This window comes from Salmo salar, chromosome ssa28 (genome assembly GCF_905237065.1).
Source record: "Salmo salar chromosome ssa28, Ssal_v3.1, whole genome shotgun sequence".
NCBI lineage: Eukaryota > Metazoa > Chordata > Actinopteri > Salmoniformes > Salmonidae > Salmo > Salmo salar.
The window spans coordinates 12,453,964-12,472,905 of record NC_059469.1 but is presented as its reverse complement, the minus strand read 5'-3'; the positions used below and the strand labels follow the sequence as shown (position 1 = coordinate 12,472,905).

At 43.3% G+C, this 18,942-nt stretch overlaps 1 protein-coding gene and 1 long non-coding RNA gene across 4 annotated transcripts in view; one reads left to right on the top strand and one right to left on the bottom strand.

The window, feature by feature from the left end:
- The window catches only part of LOC106589493 (myosin-16), a 43,514-nt gene that overhangs the window by 13,436 nt on the left and 11,136 nt on the right, over positions 1-18,942 (top strand). For all 3 annotated transcript variants that reach the window (XM_014179553.2, XM_014179551.2, XM_014179552.2), the window contains 4 exons: positions 920-1,006; positions 1,213-1,358; positions 6,684-6,774; positions 14,450-14,506. In XM_014179553.2, the coding sequence (XP_014035028.2) occupies positions 920-1,006; positions 1,213-1,358; positions 6,684-6,774; positions 14,450-14,506 (381 nt within the window). The remainder of the gene's footprint in view (positions 1-919; positions 1,007-1,212; positions 1,359-6,683; positions 6,775-14,449; positions 14,507-18,942) is intronic.
- On the bottom strand, positions 6,770-18,840 carry LOC106589494 (uncharacterized). Its single transcript, XR_001324856.2, has 3 exons — positions 18,790-18,840; positions 14,095-14,183; positions 6,770-7,170 (listed from the first exon to the last, which is right to left on the bottom strand). It is a non-coding gene; the product is annotated as an uncharacterized lncRNA (long non-coding RNA).

Sequence of the window (18,942 nt, the reverse complement as noted above, 5' to 3'; positions counted from 1 at the left end):
GTGAGAACTCACTGACCTCTCCCCACCTCACCCAGTACTAACACCTGGTGGAGCTCAGCCAGGTGAGAACACTGACCTCTCCTCACCCAGTACTAACACCTGGTGGAGCTCAGCCAGGTGAGAACACACTGACCTCTCCTCACCCAGTATTAACACCTGGTGGAGCTCAGCCCATCGTGAGAACACACTGTCCCCAGGGGTCATAAAGTGAGGTCAGGGTGAAATGTGAAAGGTCGACCCTGGGTCTAACAGGAAGGGAGATTATGAGAGGGTTTGCAGAAATGCATATCACTCTCACTATAAAGAGCATGTATGCATGTGCATGTGTGTGCGTGTGTGTCTTGTGTGGATTTTCTCTCTCTCGCCCTCTCTTTCTCCCTCTCTCTTTGTTTCTCTCCTTCCATCCATCATGCCCTATACTTGCAGCTATAGGAACCCCAGTACAGTAATGCATACCAGATGCTCTAACCAACAGTAGCAGCTTGATATCCTATATAATATGTTAAAGTAATTTAGAATCTGAGCCATTATCCTACAGTACATTGACTGCTTATTATATATGTCCAGCGTGATGGAAGATGTCTGGAAGTTACAGTTTAGCAATTCAAGTAGTGTGAGAAATGGGAATGGAAATGGCTCAAAGCTCCTAAAATGTTATGAGGGATACAGTCACAGGGTCAGAAGTTATGGTAGAGTTACATACATCATGTCACCCCAATGAGTTTGTGTCAGTCTTCTGTTATCGATGTTGGAGAGAGAGGACTCACTCTTGGCATTCCCTTGAACAACCCAAATGAACTCATCATGGCTCCTCAGATCCAATATGGCTGACAGATGCACACGATCCCAATAGGGGATTAATGATTTAAGCTACATCTGTGGGCCAGACTCAGACGTTTTGTTTCATCCCTTATTGCAGCAAGCCATTGAGGACCTACAGAGCGAGGAGGAGAAGGTGAACCTCCTGACCAAGGAGAGGGCAAAGCTACAGGTGCAGGCGGAAGATGTAAGTGTATTTGGGGGAGATACGCCAAATTTGACTTCAGTAGTGTCTAGCTTTATGGTATTGGTACAGTATCATTGTAACATATGATCAAAGAACGTTATACTTCTACGATGTTTTTTCGGATGCTGATGAACGGTTATGCTGGCCCCTCCATTGAAGCCCAGAATCTTTAAAGCTTATGTTGTTATTCTCTCACTCTCACTCAGTTGGAGTACCTGTTAGAGCAGGAGCGGCGTCAGCGTGGGGAGCTGGAGAAAGGCAGGAGGAAGCTGGAGGGAGACAGCAGGTCCACTCTGGAGAGCCTCACTGAGATGGAGAGGATGAGGAGCAGCCTGGAGGAACTCATGAAGAAGTAGATTATATACACGCTTCATACACCAGTTATAAGTGCAATAAGCCAGTTATAGGCAATCAGTTAACCTTTTACGGCTAGGGGTTTCGCTAGCAGAATGTTTCGACCACATCCGGTGAAATGGTAGAGCGCGAAATTCATTTTTTTATTTTTTTATATTTAACTTTCATACATTCACAAGTGCAATACACTAAATTAAAGCTTAACTTCTTGTTAATCTAGCCACCGTGTCAGATTTCAAAAATACTTTACGGTGAAAGCAAACCATGCTATTATCTGAGGACAGCACCCCATCAAACAAACACATGACAATCATAAGGACCTTTCACAGGAGCAGCTGCTCACAGGAATTGTGAGGGCAACCTGAATGATTTCCTTCAGAGAAGGAAACATATCATCATCCAGTAGGTTATTTATTTATTTATTTTATTTTTATTTCACCTTTATTTAACCAGGTAGGCTAGTTGAGATCAAGTTCTCATTTGCAACTGAGACCTGGCCAAGGTAAAGCGTAGGAATTCGACACATACAACAACAGAGTTACACATGGAATAAACAAAACATAGTCAAAAATACAGTAGAACAAAAGAAAACAAAAAGTCTATATACAGTGAGTGCAAATGAGGTAAGTTAAGGCAATAAATAGGCCATGGTGGGAAAGTAATTACAATATAGCAATTAAACACTGAAATGGTAGATGTGCAGAAGATGAATGTGCAAGCAGAGATACTGGGGTGCAAAGGAGCAAGATAAATAAATAAATACAGTATGGGGATGAGGTAGGTAGATAGATAGGCTGTTTACAGATGGGCTATGTACAGGTGCAGTGATCTGTGAGCTGCTCTGACAGCTGGTGCTTAAAGCTATTGAGGGAGATATGAGTCTCCAGCTTCAGAGATTTTTGCAGTTCGTTCCAGTCACTGGCAGCAGAGAACTGGAAGGAAATGCAGCCAAAGGAGGAATTGGCTTTGGGGGTGACCAGTGAGATATACCTGCTGGAGTGCGTGCTACGAGTGGGATGCTGCTATGGTGACCAGTGAGCTGAGATAAGGCGGGGGTTTACCTAGCAGAGACTTGTAGATAACCTGTAGCCAGTGGGTTTGGCGACGAGTATGAAGCGAGGGCAAGGTTATGCACAGCAAGCATATCTTTGGGAGGACATCCAGCCTCTCTTTTCTGGACAAAAAAGTTTCTGGCCACTAACATCTCTTCTGTTTTAACATCAATACCGTAGTGCTTGGCAAACTCAGTTAAGCATGATGTATCTAGGAAGCTTTTTGAGTTGGGGCTGCATGCCTGTATGCCTTTGAGCAGACCTGCATCTACAGTAGAGAATCGCTGGTCAAGCTCACAAACCATCCTGTCCAAGCAGGGGAGCAACAACTATATTTTCATTGTTTGGAAACATGAAAATTCTGTGCCTAAACCCAATAAATCTCCCATTTTCCTTTGTTTGCGCTTTCATGCTGCATCTGCCTCTGGAATATTGTGAATTTCACAGAGTGCTTTGGTTCTGTTATAAAGTTCTGTGGCAAATGCATCTGTGCGTTTGTCTCTCAGTGTGTCACATACAGCTTGTTTGCCGAAACAAGCTTCTGCTAGGTCTACAGTCTCTTTCTGAAGGAACTTGTGTAGTCACTCAGTTATAGAAAGAAGGGACTGAAATATCTGTAGCAAATACACGGTGGAGAACTTATGAAGCTTTGCTCTCAGACCAACAGCCATGGGGGATCCAATGGCAGATAGACAATCAAAAATAGCAGTTAAAGTGTCCAGGACTGCATTTTTGGACCGCAGCTTGCATGCCCAGCGAGTGTTTGAGAGCTGTACAAGTTCAGCTGATGCTATTCCAAGTTTGGACTGAGCTTCTTTGAACTTGTGGTGGTTAACTTCTCTAGGGCCAGAGGGACGATTTCGTCCCACCTACGTAACAGCCAGTGGAATCCCGTGGCGCGTTATTCAAATACCTCAGAAATGCTATTACTTCAATTTCTCAAACATATGACTATTTTACACCATTTTAAAGACAAGACTCTCGTTAATCTAACCACACTGTCCGATTTCAAAAAGGCTTTACAACGAAAGCAAAACATTAGATTATGTCAGCAGAGTACCCAGCCAGAAATAATCAGACACCCATTTTTCAAGCTAGCATATAATGTCACATAAACCCAAACCACAGCTAAATGCAGCACTAACCTTTGATGATCTTCATCAGATGACACACCTAGGACATTATGTTATACAATACATGCATGTTTTGTTCAATCAAGTTCATATGTATATCAAAAACCAGCTTTTTACATTAGCATGTGACGTTCAGAACTAGCATACCCCCCGCAAACTTCCGGTGAATTTACTAAACATTTACTAAATTACTCACGATAAACGTTCACAAAAAGCATAACAATTATTTTAAGAATTATAGATACAGAACTCCTCTATGGACTCGATATGTCCGATTTTAAAATAGCTTTTCGGTGAAAGCACATTTTGCAATATTCTAAGTAGATAGCCCGGCATCACAGGGCTAGCTATTTAGACACCCAGCAAGTTTAGCACTCACTAAAGTCAGATTTACTATAAGAAAAATGTTATTACCTTTGGTGTTCTTCGTCAGAATGCACTCCCAGGACTTCTACTTCAATAACACATTTTGGTTTGGTCCCAAATAATCCATAGTTATTTCCAAATAGCGGCGTTTTGTTCATGCGTTCAAGACACTATCCGAAAGGGTAAATAAGGGTTACGCGCACGACGCATTTCGTGACAAATTGTTTTGAAATATTACATTACCGTACTTCGAAGCATGTCAACCGCTGTTTAAAATCAATTTTTATGCCATTTGTCACGTAAAGAAGCGATAATATTCCGACCGGGAATCTGTGTTTATGTTCAAAGACGATAGAAAATAAAAACATGGGGTCGACTCGTGAACGCGTCTCAGCCCATTGTCCTCTGATAGAGCACTTGCCAAAAGCCTGGGGCTGGAATTACATCATTCAGCTTTTTCCCGCCTTCTGAGAGCCTATGGGAGCCGTAGGAAGTGTCACGTTACAGCAAAGATCCTCAGTCTTCAATAAACAGAGTCAAGAAGCTCAAGGAATGGTCAGACAGGCCACTTCCTGTAAGGAATCTTCTCAGGTTTTTGCCTGCCATATGAGTTCTGTTATACTCACAGACACCATTCAAACAGTTTTAGAAACTTTAGGGTGTTTTCTATCCAAAGCCAATAATTATATGCATATTCTAGTTACTGGGCAGGAGTAGTAACCAGATTAAATCGATTATCCCCAACAGGTTAAGATATAATGAAAATCATTTATTCCTAACAAAAGTAAGAAATATGCTGTCATATGCTCCATAAATTTACCTGAAAGCTTAAACATCTACTCTCTTTTTTTAATCACTAACCTTCGACATGCTCCCTCAGCCTCCAGCTTCTTTCCCTCATTCTTGTCTGCTGTGTTTTGACGTGTATTGTTATTAAACTCATATTTACAATAACTCAAGGCTTAATAGGTGATTAATCAGTTTAAGTTTAATTTGTTTGTTTGAACTGCTAAAATCTTAATTTCTCACCGGATTGGCCTTCGGCATAGCTGATGGCACTGCCTCTCTTGAAGACTTTCCATATATCCAGCTAACATTAGTCGTTAGCTAGCCTACAGTTGAGAAATTGAGGATAATACAATGACATTGCGATTAACACTATGTCGCCTTTTCTACACATGACCTACTGATAATTGTTTTGCAATGGCCTACTGAATGAAAGAAATGAGTATGAAAAGATATGTGCATGACGTTACGTCATCTGTCTCATTTATAGCCTGACACAGATAGCAAAACTACATTGAATAAAACGTTAATTAGATATCATCGCCACATAACGGTGTCTTTTAAATTCAACATAAGTTAACGTTACCGTTAGCTAGCTCGCAACGTCTGTTACACTGTAACTTACAGGCAGCCTCACATAACAACGTATTGGTTAACAAAGCTTTGATTATGACCAAAGTTTATAGTAGTGAATACTCTCTCTGTTCTAACTTACCACAAATTCACATCATAGCCTATCTACATGAATCCGTCCTGTCAGAGCCTTTTCCTGTCCGTTTACTGTTAGCTAGCAGTCTCAAGCCACAGAAGTAGGTAACGTTAACCAAAATTTTAGCTACAAGTAGGCCTAACAGTCACTAGCGTGTGCAGCATTCTCTGCATCAGCAGCTTCCCCCAGGTCCTAGTGCCCACCCTGTAATAAGTTTAAGATGCGATGGTTGACGAAAAAAAGGAATCACAAAGAAAATATATTGACTGATATATTGATTTATTTAGTAGGGGCTAATGAATATTTTAGGGGGGCTAAAATAGGCCTAGTGACGTCCATGTTATAGACAATGGCAAACCATTGAAAAAAGAACAGTTGAGTTCAATAAGAACTTATAGACAATGAGTTACAGAGATATGAGATATTTATAGAGAGAAATATAATGCAAAGTGGCTTAGTTTTTTCATAGATCCAATAGAGTTGGGACTGGGTGAATAGTCTGTTGAAATACCCATCTTATCCTCAACCAAAACAAGGGAAATTGGCAGACCGACAGTCCAGGTGTTGTCAACTGATGTCTTTGCTAAGGAATTGCATCTGCATACTATATCAGCCCTATGATATCTGTTCAACATCCAAGAAATGAAAAAAACAGTCCAGAAACAGTATTTGGTTTGGTGCTTGCAGACATTTGGATTGCATGTCTCTGGCTTGCAGCAAAACAGATGCCTGGTGGAGGTTATAACATGATAACAGTAGTGCAGAGGACCGTTATCTAGATTTTAAGGGCTCGGGGCCTCGGGCCAGGGTTTCAGTAATGTCCCAACTTGTTGGTATGTGCCTCTCAGTAATATGAGGCTGAATGGAGGAAGGTGTTCTCTGACCTTTACCTGGAGAGTAGAACCAGCTGTGACATACAGGACACAAATGCAATAACATTTTCATTCCCAAAACAGAACTGGGCCTTGACGTCAGATGTCATTCATTCATTTCCCCCCTTTCCTTCCCTCCTTCTCTTTTACTCACACACACACCTCTCTTTCTCACAAAAACATGTTCATTTTCAAAGGATGAGGGGTTCTTGAAGTCATTCATCCTTGTTGCACAATATTATTCTCACTTGTGAACGCCAATCAAATGAGTGAGTCACCTTGTTGCACCACTAGGATCAAACGAAGTCTGCCGCTCATTCTCTCTGCTGAACACGTCCCCTCACAGGGCAGTTTACTGTGGAAAAGGTATGATGATGTTGATATATTCTCTCTCTCTTTCTCAAGGAGAGATGTGGAGATAACCAGCACCAGTACCAAGCTGGAGGCAGAAGAGGCCCTAAACATCAGCCTGCATAGGAGGAACAAGGAGCTGCAGGTTGGACCCAGACTGGAGATGAAGGGGTGTTCGAGTGGAGATATTGAGGGGTGGCAGGGGAGGGGAGAGGGGTTGATGTTGTAGGTTTGAAGGACTGTAAAGGGGTTTGGGGTCATAGGTAGGAGACATTGAGACATATTGTGAGGTGGTATGGGGGAGGGGGATGGGTTGAGTTGGTAGAGGGTCAGGGGTCGAGAGGCATTAAGACGTGTCGGAGAGAGTGGGAGGACTGGGGGGGGGGGAGATTAAAGGGGGGGGGTTGAGGTGGATTTGAGGGGTAAGATTGAAGGGGGTTGCTCCCAGTCGGGATGTCAAGGAGAGATCTGCATTCCTACTTTTCAGCACCACGGCTGTGTTCTGTCTTCTGATTGGTGGGCTGGTTTCACAGCCCCCTGCCTGTCAGGAGAATGAGGAGCTGGTAAAAACACACATCCTCCATTTGAGCTGATAAACATCTATAGCCTGGCCTCTCTTATAGCGAGTTAACTCCTCCATCTGAGCTGATAAACATCTATAGCCTGGCCTCTCTTATAGGGAGTTAACTCCTCCATCTGAGCTGATAAACATCTATAGCCTGGCCTCTCTTATAGGGAGTTAACTCCTCCATCTGAGCTGATAAACATCTATAGCCTGGCCTCTCTTATAGGGAGTTAACTCCTCCATCTGAGCTGATAAACATCTATAGCCTGGCCTCTCTTATAGGGAGTTAACTCCTTCACTCTCTGTGGCTATATGCTGTGTAGACATTGCCTTTTGGCTTCTCCGTTCAGGTTACTGTTTGCAAAGATGCACTTCAAAATCACAAGAGCCTTCCTAGTGAAATAATGTTTTACTAATAACTAAGTAGTTATAGTGTCTGATTTGCAGATACTTTGCACTATGTAAATGGGCTTCATGACATCAGAAGATAAAAAAAAAAACATGCGCCCTGCAGCTTGTTGTGTTTCCACATTAATTCCAGAAGTATGTCAATGATTGGGAAAGAGGTTGCATTTTCTTTTTGATTCAACAGTGCCTACGCAACTAAAATAACATTCAGGTCATTCAGTTCTTATATCTGGCATAAATGCCGGAATGAGCACGTAATAACGCTGAAATGATTACTTTAACAGGACATTTGGTTTTAGTGTACTATTTGCAGTTGTCATTGCATTACATTTTTTGCAGACACTCTTATCCAGTGTGACTTACAGGATCAATTAGGGTTAAATGCACATCGGCCGATTTCTTTCATGTTGTCAGCTCAGGGATTCAAACCAACAACCTTTCGGTTACTGGTCCAACACTCTTAACCGCTAGACTACCTGTCGACCCCAAAATAATGAAAAAGCCCACGGAAGACAAGGTTATGGGAACAACGTTTACAAGCTGTGACATACTGTAGCTCCAACATGATTATCTCGCTCCGTCACTGGAACTTGTAGATGAACATATGTTTTGTCTGGCTCTGTTCCTTCATGCAAAGAATGAGATTGAGAGAGATACTGAAGGAGTTGCAGATAAACAGAGAGATGGAAAGAGAGTCAAGAAGGGAAACAGAGAGAGAGAGACACAGAGATACAGAGAGAAAGAAAGACAGAGATTGAAAGAGAAACTAAGAGAGAAACAGAGCGACAGATTGAGAAAACGAGAGAGTGGTAAAAGCAAAAGGTGCAGATCAGGTTAACTCCTCCTGAGATCCATGGATGCCTCCAGTTCCTTGATTCTCTATCCAGAGGTTGGGAAAGAACAGAGGAATAAAGACTGTCTTTGTCTGTCTGCTGGGTGAACGAGGGACTGAAAGACGATCGGTGTGTCGGTGAGAGTGGTCATGTTTTCACATTTACTGTAGCCCTGGCATTATCCCATCAATGAAGCCTGTGTGTGTGTGTGTGTGTGTGTGTGTGTGTGTGTGTGTGTGTGTTTGGATCATGGTCAGCATCTCCTCCCACAGATAAAGATGCAGGTGTCCAGGCCAGCGCTGAGCAAAAGACCAGATTACTGGTTGGCCCTTCCCGTCTCTCGCCCACTCGTGTGTGGTTTAAATATAAAAGGTCACGTGAATATGTCAAGATTCCAAGACAGCATTGTAGCTCACAGGAAATCAAAGAGATATCTCATTTATGATGTAGCTATCTTCCCCCCTACAGTACAGTTAAAGCACAATGTACTGCTGGGAGTAGCAGTTCTGTATTTCAGCTGCTTCTTAGGAGTGTTGTAGCTCAAAGAGAAAGCTCCGAATAGCTTTGTGATATCTCTGAACAGCCTGTGTACTGTACAGTGCAATGTTCTGTATTTATATTGTGTACGTGGGGGCGAGTTGGCTAGTGAAGAGCTATGATGATGGAGCTCCGACTACTCTGCTACAGTTCAAAGCAGCTCTGGCAGACACAATATGAATGCAGTTGTAGAATGGGGCTAGCAGATGCATGCTATTCACTTCCATCTCGGTGGTGGCAGAGGTTTTATGGCTGTTTTTATGGTGTTTATAATAAAGCAATTCTAGCGGACTGAAAAGGGATCATTGTGTGAGGTTAGAGGTCAAGTCAATCATCGTGAACTAGTTTGTGACCAGTATTTTTCGGTTTTGCTTTAAAGCAGATGTGGGTTTGCATGTCCAGTACGTGTGTAAAAGTAACACAGGACAGGAGCCAGGACCTCAGCCACCTGGGTGCTGTACACAGAGCACATCATTTTTAATAACACCATTTTCACCTTCCTGTCCTCAGCTACACTCTTAGAAAAAAGGGTTCCAAAATGGTTCTTCGGCTATCCCCCATAGGGTAAGCATTTTTGGTTCCAGGTAGAACCCTTTTGGGTTCCATATAGAACTCTCGGTGGAAAGGGTTGTACATGGAACCAAAAAGGGTTCTACCTGGAACCAAAAGGGTTCTGCCTGCAACCAAAAAGGGTTATTCAAAGGGATCTGTTATGGGGACAGCTGAAGAACCCTTTTAGGTTCCAGACACCACCTTTTTTATTTTATTTTAAAGAGTGTAGAGGCTCTGATGTGGTAAAAGCTTTGAATTACCTGGCCATCGCTTCAGTTGCCATTTTCATGGTAGCTACAGCTCCATCTGAAGGTGTTTAAAAAAAACAAAGGGTTCTTATTCCAGAACTTTTCGAGCCTAGAGTCTGGAATGTTCAGAGCATACGTATGTGGACAGTATGGATAGTACTATTGATAGGAGTAGAGTCTGTAATGAGGTTAGTTGGATGCAGGAGCAGGTCTGTGGTAGGCGTGTGCCAGGAGAGACTAATCGTTCAGCCTCTGGTCTGGTTCCCCTCTCTGAGGGCTCTCTGAGGGGGGTTGACAGGATATAGCTGCCCACGCTATAGAATACCCCTCAGATACAATCACCGAGCCATCAGGCTCAACTCACATGTGATTGCAATTTATACTCAATTTAATGGTGGAGAGTTGCACTGGGGAAAAAAAACCCTCTAATGTGGAAAGTTTAAGTAAGTGCAATTTCAGATATCAGACCCTCCAAAAGTCCACTGTAATAATGGGCTAACGGTTTTGTTTCCTTTTTCGGTGTCTTATGCTTGTAAGATGATGCTGAAATGGACTTACTGTGGTAAAAACATTGCACACAATAGTTTTCCAATACAGCAGTTCCCAGGCATGTTTAGAAAAAAAAAACAGTTGGTCCAACAAACTGTTATTCTACAGTGCAGTATTGTTGTATCAAAAATATTAGCGATAACAGTTTCAGGCAAAGTTGACTGGGGGAGAAGTAACAGAAACAGATACAATATATTAAATAGAGTAGTCGGGGAGCTCTGCTACTCTATCTGTGTGTGTCAGGAAGTGTGGAGTGTAGAATGCCTGAGGAGAAGCGGCTCGGCTGAGTGGAGTGTAGCAGCATGTGTGTGTGTCGGTATATGTGTGTAAGAGAGAGAGAGAGAGAGAGAGAGAGAGAGAGAGAGAGTGTTGGGGAGAGAGAGAGAGTGTTGGGGAGAGTCAGTCAGTCGGGCTACTGCTGCCTCACCATGGCTGTGCTCTCTGCTGAGGTCCTGCGCTGGCATGTGAGTTTCTACACCGCTTTTCTCTCGCTCGCTCGCTCTCTCACTTTCTTTTATCCTCCTCTTCTCTTTCTTTTTGCATGCTTTGGAATGTTTGTGTGCGCTTGTGCCATTCATAGGAAACTTGAATGTTATTAGCTGAAGTTATACGGATGTTATCTGAATGACTAGCCTCCTGGTTGTTTTGCTACCTGTAGAGCATTGTTGAAATATTTGCATGTTCTATACATCTGTTTACTGTCATCACTAAAACTCATTTGACTTAGAGATGATTAGGGCCAGCAGCATAACAAATCAAATTACATTTTATTTGTCACATACACATGGTTAGCAGATGTTAATGCGAGTGTAGCGAAATGCTTGTGCTTCTAGTTCCGACCATGCAGTAATATCTAACAAGTAATCTAACAATTTCACAACAACTACCTTATACACACAAGTGTAAAGGAATTAATAAGAATATGTACATAAAAATATATGGATGAGCGATGGCCGAACGGCATAGGCAAGATGCAGTAGATGGTATAGAGTACAGTATATACATATGAGATGAGTAATGTAGGGTATGTAAACATTATATAAAGTGGCATTGTTTAAAGTGGCCAGTGATACATTTATTACATCCCATTTTTAATTATTAAAGTGGCTAGAGATGAGTCAGTATGTTGGCAGCAGCCACTCAATGTTAGTGATGGCTGTTTAACAGTCTGATGGCCTTGAGATTGCAGCTGTTTTTCAGTCTCTCGGTCCCCACTTTGATGCACCTGTACTGACCTCGCCTTCTGGATGATAGCGGGGTGAACAGGCAGTGGCTCGGGTGGTTGTTGTCCTTGATGATCTTTTTGGCCTTCCTGTGACATCGGGTGATGTAGGTGTCCTGGAGGGCAGGTAGTTTGCCCCCAGTGATGCGTTGTGCAGACCTCACTACCCTCTGGAGAGCCTTACGGTTGTGGGCGGAGGAGTTGCCATACCAGGCGGTGATACAGCCCGACAGGACGGTCTCGATTGTGCATCTGTAAAAGTTTGTGAGTGTTTTTGGTGACAAGCCGAATTTCTTCAGCCTCCTGAGGTTGAAGAGGCGCTGCTGCGCCTTCTTCCCTACGCTGTCTGTGTGGGTGGACCATTTCAGTTTGTCCGTGATGTGTACACTGAGGAACTTAAAACTTTCCACCTTCTCCACTACTGTCCCGTCGATGTGGACAGGGGGCTGCTCCCTCTGCTGTTTCCTGAAGTCCATGATCATCTCCTTTGTTTTGTTGACATTGAGTGTGAGGTTATTTTCCTGACACCACACTCTGAGGGCCCTTACCCCCTTCCTGTAGGCCGTATCGTCTTTGTTGGTAATCAAGCCTACCACTGTAGAGTCGTCTGCAAACTTGATGATTGAGTTGGAGGCGTGCATGGCCATGCAGTCATGGGTGAACAGGGAGTACAGGAGAGGGCTGAGAACGCACCCTTGTGGGGCCCCAGTGTTGAGGATCAGTGGGGTGGAGATGTTGTTTCCTACCCTCACCAACTGGAGGCGGCCCGTCAGGAAGTCCAGGACCCAGTTGCACAGGGCGTGGTCGAGACCCAGAGTTTGAAGGATACTATGGTGTTAAATGCTGAGCTATGCAAGAACAGCATTCTTGCATAGGTATTCCTCTTGTCCAGATGGGTTAGGGCAGTGTGCAGTGTGATTGCGATTGCGTCGTCTGTGGACCTATTGGGGCGGTAAAGAAATTGGAGTGGGTCTAGGGTGTCAGGTAGGGTGGAGGTGATATGGTCCTTGACTAGTCTCTCAAAGCACTTAATGATGACGGAAGTGAGTGCTACTGGGCAATAGTCATTTAGCTCAGTTACCTTAGCTTTCTTGGGAACAGGAACAATGGTGGCCCTCTTGAAGCATGTGGGAACAGCAGACTGGGATAAGTATTGATTGAATATGTCCGTAAACACACCAGCCTACTAGTCTGCGCATGCTCTGAGGACGCGGCTAGGGATGCCGTTGTAGGTCCGTGATTGACTGTAGACCCTGCCACATACCTCTCGTGTCTGAGCCGTTGAATTGCGACTCTACTTTGTCTCTATACTGATGCTTAGCTTGTTTGATTGCCTTGTGAAGGGAATAGCGACACTGTTTGTATTCGGTCATGTTTCCGGTCGCCTTGCCCTGATTAAAAGCAGTGGTTTGTGCTTTCAGTTTTGCGTGAATGCTGCCATCAATCCACGGTTTCTGGTTGGGGAAGGTTAGCACCCTGCATCCCAATCCTAGCTTTCCTCTTAAGCTAAGTAGGGTTGGTCCTTGATGGGAGACCAGATGCTGCTGGAAGTGGTGTTCGAGGGCCAGTAGGAGGCACTCTTTCCTCTGGTCTAAAAAAGAATATCTCAATGCCCCAGGACAGTGGTTGGTGACATTGCCCTGTGTAGGACGCCATCTGTCAGATGGAATGTTAAACTGGTGTCCTGTCTCGCTGTGGTCACTAAAGATCCCATGGCACTTATCGTAAGAGTATGGGTGCTAAACCAGGTGTCCTGGCTAAATTCACAATTTGGCCCTCATGGCCACCTAATAATCCCCAGCTTCCAATTGGCTCATTCTTCCTCTCTCCTGTAACTATTCCCCAGGTCATTGCTGTACATGAAAATGTGTTCTCAGTCAACTTACCTGGTAAAATAAGGGTTAAAAAAAGTGGTGTGATTGAGATATTTAAAGTTATGACCCTGCCTGTGTGTTTAGAGTGTGGAACTTTGTTTGGCGTTTCCCGAGTCTCTGCGTTTTGTGGTTAGTAGTGAGAGAGATGGCTATGTTAGTGTGTGTGTGTGATGGGATGTCCTGGGGCTATACACTATGTGTTAGACACACTTCCTGACACTGAGACAAGATAGAGCTGCAGATACCACAGAACATGACATGACTTGGAGCCTGAAGACAACGATGTTTAGAAACTCTGGCAATACGTTTGTGTCAAACGGGCATAAACAACCTGTGTGTCAGTGAATTGAGTTATGATTTTGGGAAACTGCAATGTACTTAGAGATCTATTAGTGTGATTAGAACCTGCATGACATTGCGTCTATACTGAAGCAATAATAGCCTACAATTGTATGTCATAGATGTCATATATTAATGATGAAAGTGCAATAAATCATTCAGCTATAGTAACAATTATAATATAATCAAATATTGCAACATGAACCCGATCATTTCATTATGTCATTAGGTTCATGAAGTGAAATCCTTCATTACTGTAGTCCCACCCGTTGGGCAGCCATGTATGAATTAAATATAATGTGAAATGACAGTTGATATTCTCTGTTGAGCTGACTGACCTGATATGAAAGCCCAGTCCCATGCAGACCCAGTCTGAGGGTCAGAGTAGAAATAATGATGGAGGCTACTGCTGCTGCTGACATTCCTGCTGTGAAAAAAAAAAAAAAACCACTGGCATGCTGAACCAACCCAGGGAGAAATACAGAGAATGAGAATCTCTCTCACCACAAACTTACTACCCTGAAATAGCAAACCAACTACGGGGTGGTGCCTCTTATTTGCCCAGACAAAACATTGTTTTTCTGCAGAGTATGTAAGTTTACTGGGACAATGGGAATTATTCAAATCTGGCAGAAAGTTGCAGTGATTCTCTCATGCATGTAATGAGGACTATGCTCTCTCTGCTCTTTGTAGGTCCGTATCGAGGAGCTGGAGGAGGAACTGGAGACAGAAAGAACCATGAGAGCCAAGGTACAGTACTTCTGTCACTGGTCCAGTACTGTAACCCCTACATTATCACCTAACTATCACACCTATTGCATCCGTAACTCACTGGAGTTGGGCTGTCATTAGTGTTATAGGGGTATGAGCTAGAGTTAGCGTTAAGTTTGGAGGTGCTGTGGCCAGTACTGCGGTCCACTGTGGTCAGTGCAAGGCATGTCCTGAACTGTCCGAGTGAATGTTTGTGGTGTTGGATGGCAGAGCTTGCTGAGGGAGAGTCCTGTATGACACATCAGTCAGAGACTAGAGCAGTCCAAGGTGCTGTGGGATGAAATGAGCTTTGCTCGGCTGTAGTACTCTGTGAGACGTGGTGCAGCTAGGAGTTGTCATAGGATTGAAACCTTGGAAGAGAAGTCAAGGAGAGAGAAGGTAAAGGAGGAATCCTGGGGAAGGGAGTTAGATTTGGAGAATGAAATAGAGAATTGGTAAGGTGGGAGGTTGATTTCAGACAGGAAGGGTAGTGGAGGGTTCAGTTGGAGTAGGGAAGTGGAATGGAGGCAAATGGGGGAGTGAGCGGGTTTGGGGGACCTGGTGTCTGGCATGCTGGTGGGGTAAATAGGTCTGTCCCGTGCCTCTGGTGGTTACCCCAAATCAGCTGCACCTGTGATAATAAATCAGAGGAAAGCCCTGGTGTTTCTGGTTAACTCACAGAGCAGCCCTGGAGGCAAACAGAACCCCTACATCCGACCATTCCACACACGCATGCAAACACAAATGCATATACACACACACCTACGTACACACACGGACACATTCCTCCACCTTGCTCCGCACGAGCGTGACAGAAGTAATGGATGAGGATCATTTTTTCGGTCTTCCTCTGCTTCAGCACGCCAAGGTGGCCAAAAGGCATCTGGTATATTTTTATGTTAATAAGGCTACAAAACTGGGTTTAAAACTCGGAGCTTAGTCCATGTCAAACCAATCCCTTGTAGAAGAGAAGATTGCTCACTTAACAGTAGGAGGAGATTGTTAACCGCTTCTTATGTGAAACGAGACTTGAGTTTTGTGTGTATTTTAGAGAGACAGACCCTGCTGTGATTCCACTGTAGCAATAAGCAGGCCAGAGATAGAAACATACATATTTCATCCTCACTGGTGGTGAATGGAGTGACATCCAGTCCCTTTAGGCTGTTTACACACTTCTTCCCTAGCTCTGGGTGGCACACACACACACACACACACACACACTGGGTGGTATACCTAACTAATAGCCCTGTGCTCTCCCTGCCTCCTATTAAAGCCAGCAGAGTGTGAGAGAGAGACAGGCAGAGACTTGTAAAGCTTTATCTGCAGGGTCTTCTCAGTGTCTCTAACACACATACCAGCGCTGCAGACAGGCTTTCCATTGTCTGGCTCAGCTCAGGTAGGGAGAGATGAGGAGATAGTGCCGGCACTATCTCCTGGTACTGTTTTCCATGGGATCTTCTCCCCAGTGGAATGTCGGACACACACACACAAACGCTCACCCAAACTCCCTGACACTCTCTTGCAAACAAGAGGTGTCTGCCATTCCACATGGACTAAGACAAAGCTGACCTTCCTTTAGCCTCTTTAGTTTACAACAGAAAGAGAACGGTTGTGAAGTGTGTTGAGCTGAAGTAGCTGTTGACACTGTCACTGGACTGGACGAGAGTGATGACAGAAACAGGTCAGAGGTCAGAGTGCATGGGAGAGACAGAGATAGGGAGCGTGGTAGAGTGGGGAGGGGTGAGTGCACGGGAAACTGAAAGATGAGATCCTTCTGCTTGGCTGGAGCTGAAATGAGATTAGTCTGTTTTCACTTTGAGCGCTGATTAACCATGTCAAGAGGAAGACCATACAGAAAATATATAAATAATGGAGAATATCAGGAAGCGGGCACAAATACTGTACATGGACAAACACACTTGACTTTGAGGTAGTGTTGCTTACCATACACTACCAGTGGACTGAAGCTTTAACCTTCTACTGCAGTGGGCTACATCAGAGTGTTTCTTAGTAGTCTTAAACAAATCTACTTTGAAACAAAAGTATACACCTCACACACATGGTTGTGGGTTTAAAAAAAGAAGATACTTGTTCCATGTCAGATATAGAGTTGAAATATATTACATTTTGAGTTTGCATCCCACTATGACACATTATACACAGTTCAAGTCGGAAGTTTACATACACCTTAGCCAAATACATTTAAACTCAGTTTTTCACAATTCCTGACATTTAATCCTAGTAAAAATGTCCTGTCTTAGGTCAGTCACCACTTTATTTTAAGAATGTGAAATGTCAGAACAATTGTAGAGAAAATTATTTATTTCAGCTTTTATTTCCTTCATCACATTCCCAGTGGGTCAGAAGTTTACATACACTCAATTAGTACTTGGTAGTATTGCCTTTAAATTGTTTAACTTATGTCAAACGTTTCGGGACGAGTTCCACAAGCTTCCCTCAATAAGTTGGGCGAATTCTGATCAATTCCTCCTGACAGAGCTGGTGTAACTGAGTCAGGTTTGTAGGCCCCATTGCTCACACACGCTTTTTCAGTTCTGCCCACAAATTTTCTATAGGATTGAGGTCAGGGCTTTGTGATGGCCACTCCAATACCTTGACTTTGTTGTCCTTAAGCCATTTTGCCACAACTTTGGAAGTATGCTTTGGATCATTGTCCATTTGGAAGATCTATTTGCAACCAAGCTTTAACTTCCTGACTTATGTCTTGAGATGTTGCTTCAATATATCCACCTAATTTTCCCTGTCTCATGATGCCATCTATTTTGTGAAGTGCACCAGTCCCTCCTGCAGCAAAGCACCCCCACAACATGATGCTGCCACCCCCGGGCTTCACGGTTGGGATGGTGTTCTTTGGCTTGCAAGCCTTCCCCTTTTTCCTCCAAACATAACGATGGTCATTATGGCCAAACAGTTCTATTTTTGTTTCATCAGACCAGATGACATTTCTCCAAAAAGTACGATCTTTGTCCCCATGTGCAGTTGCAAATCGTAGCCTGGCTTTTTTATGGCGGTTTTGGAGCAGTGGCTTCTTCCTTGCTGAGCGGCCTTTCAGGTTATGTCGATATAGGACTCGTTTTACTGTGGACATAGATACTTTTGTACTGGTTTCCACCAGCATATTCACAAGGTCCTTTGCTGTTGTTCTGGGATTGATTTGCACTTTTCGCACCAAAGTACATTCATCTCTAGGAGACAGAATACGTCTCCTTCCTGAGCGGTATGACGGCTGCGTGGTCACATGGTGTTTATACTTGTGTACTATTGTTTGTACAGATGAATGTAGTACCTTCAGACGTTTGGAAATTGCTCCCAAGGATGAACCAGACTTGTGGAGGTCTACAATGTTTTTCTGAGGTCTTGGCTGATTTCTTTAGATTTTCCCATGATGTCAAGCAAAGAGGCACTGAGTTTCAAGGTAGGCCTTGAAATACATCCACAGTTACACCTCCAATTGACTCAAATGATGTCAATTAGCGTATCAGAAGCTTCTAAAGCCATGACATAATTGTCTGGAATTTTCCAAGCTGTTTAAAGGCACAGTCAACTTAGTGTATGTAAACTTCTGACCCACTGGAATTGTGATACAGTGTATTATAAGTGAAATAATCTGTCTGTAAACAATTGTTGGAAAAATTACTTGTGTCATGCACAAAGTAGATGTCCTAACCGACTTGCCAAAACTATAGTTTGATATTAACAAGACATTTGTGGAGTGGTTGAAAAACGAGTTTTCATGACTCCAACCTAAGTGTATGCAAACTTCCGACTTCAACTTGTACATCACAGAACACTGAAATATAACAAAACTGTTTGTCATAGAAACACCAGATTTTTGTCATTTAAAAAATAATACTTTTTTGTTATTATGAAAAACATTTAGAACATTCCATCCATGAGGCCACTGGGTCATTTGACTGGAGGAACGGGCTACAGACCCTCTCAACATTCACAACAGCTTTGAAACAATAGTAAAAGACCAACATAAAACCAACAACTGCGTTCAACTGGAAGAACTTCTAAAGCTTTGATTGTTTGTGCATTTCACAACCATATGTTTCAGACTGCTATAACCATTACATGTGTTGCCTCGTTTTACAATGGAAATACCTCAAGTTTTAGATAAACATCACCCAAGCCTGTCATTACCCCTCTGATTGTGATTGTCCTTTGAAGATTATATTTATGGAGATGATGCTTAGTCTGGTCTAGCACAACATAGATTTTATATAGACATTTAAATCATTTACACTTGAAGTACTCACATGCTGGCCTTCTCTACCTGGAAACACAGAGATGGTAGTAGCTACTGTAGATGACCAACAAACAGGAGTCGCTCAATATTTGGACTTTGCAACGGAAGCTCCTCCCTGCTGTGCTCTGATTGGACAGGTGCGCTGATCCTGACCTCTGAACCC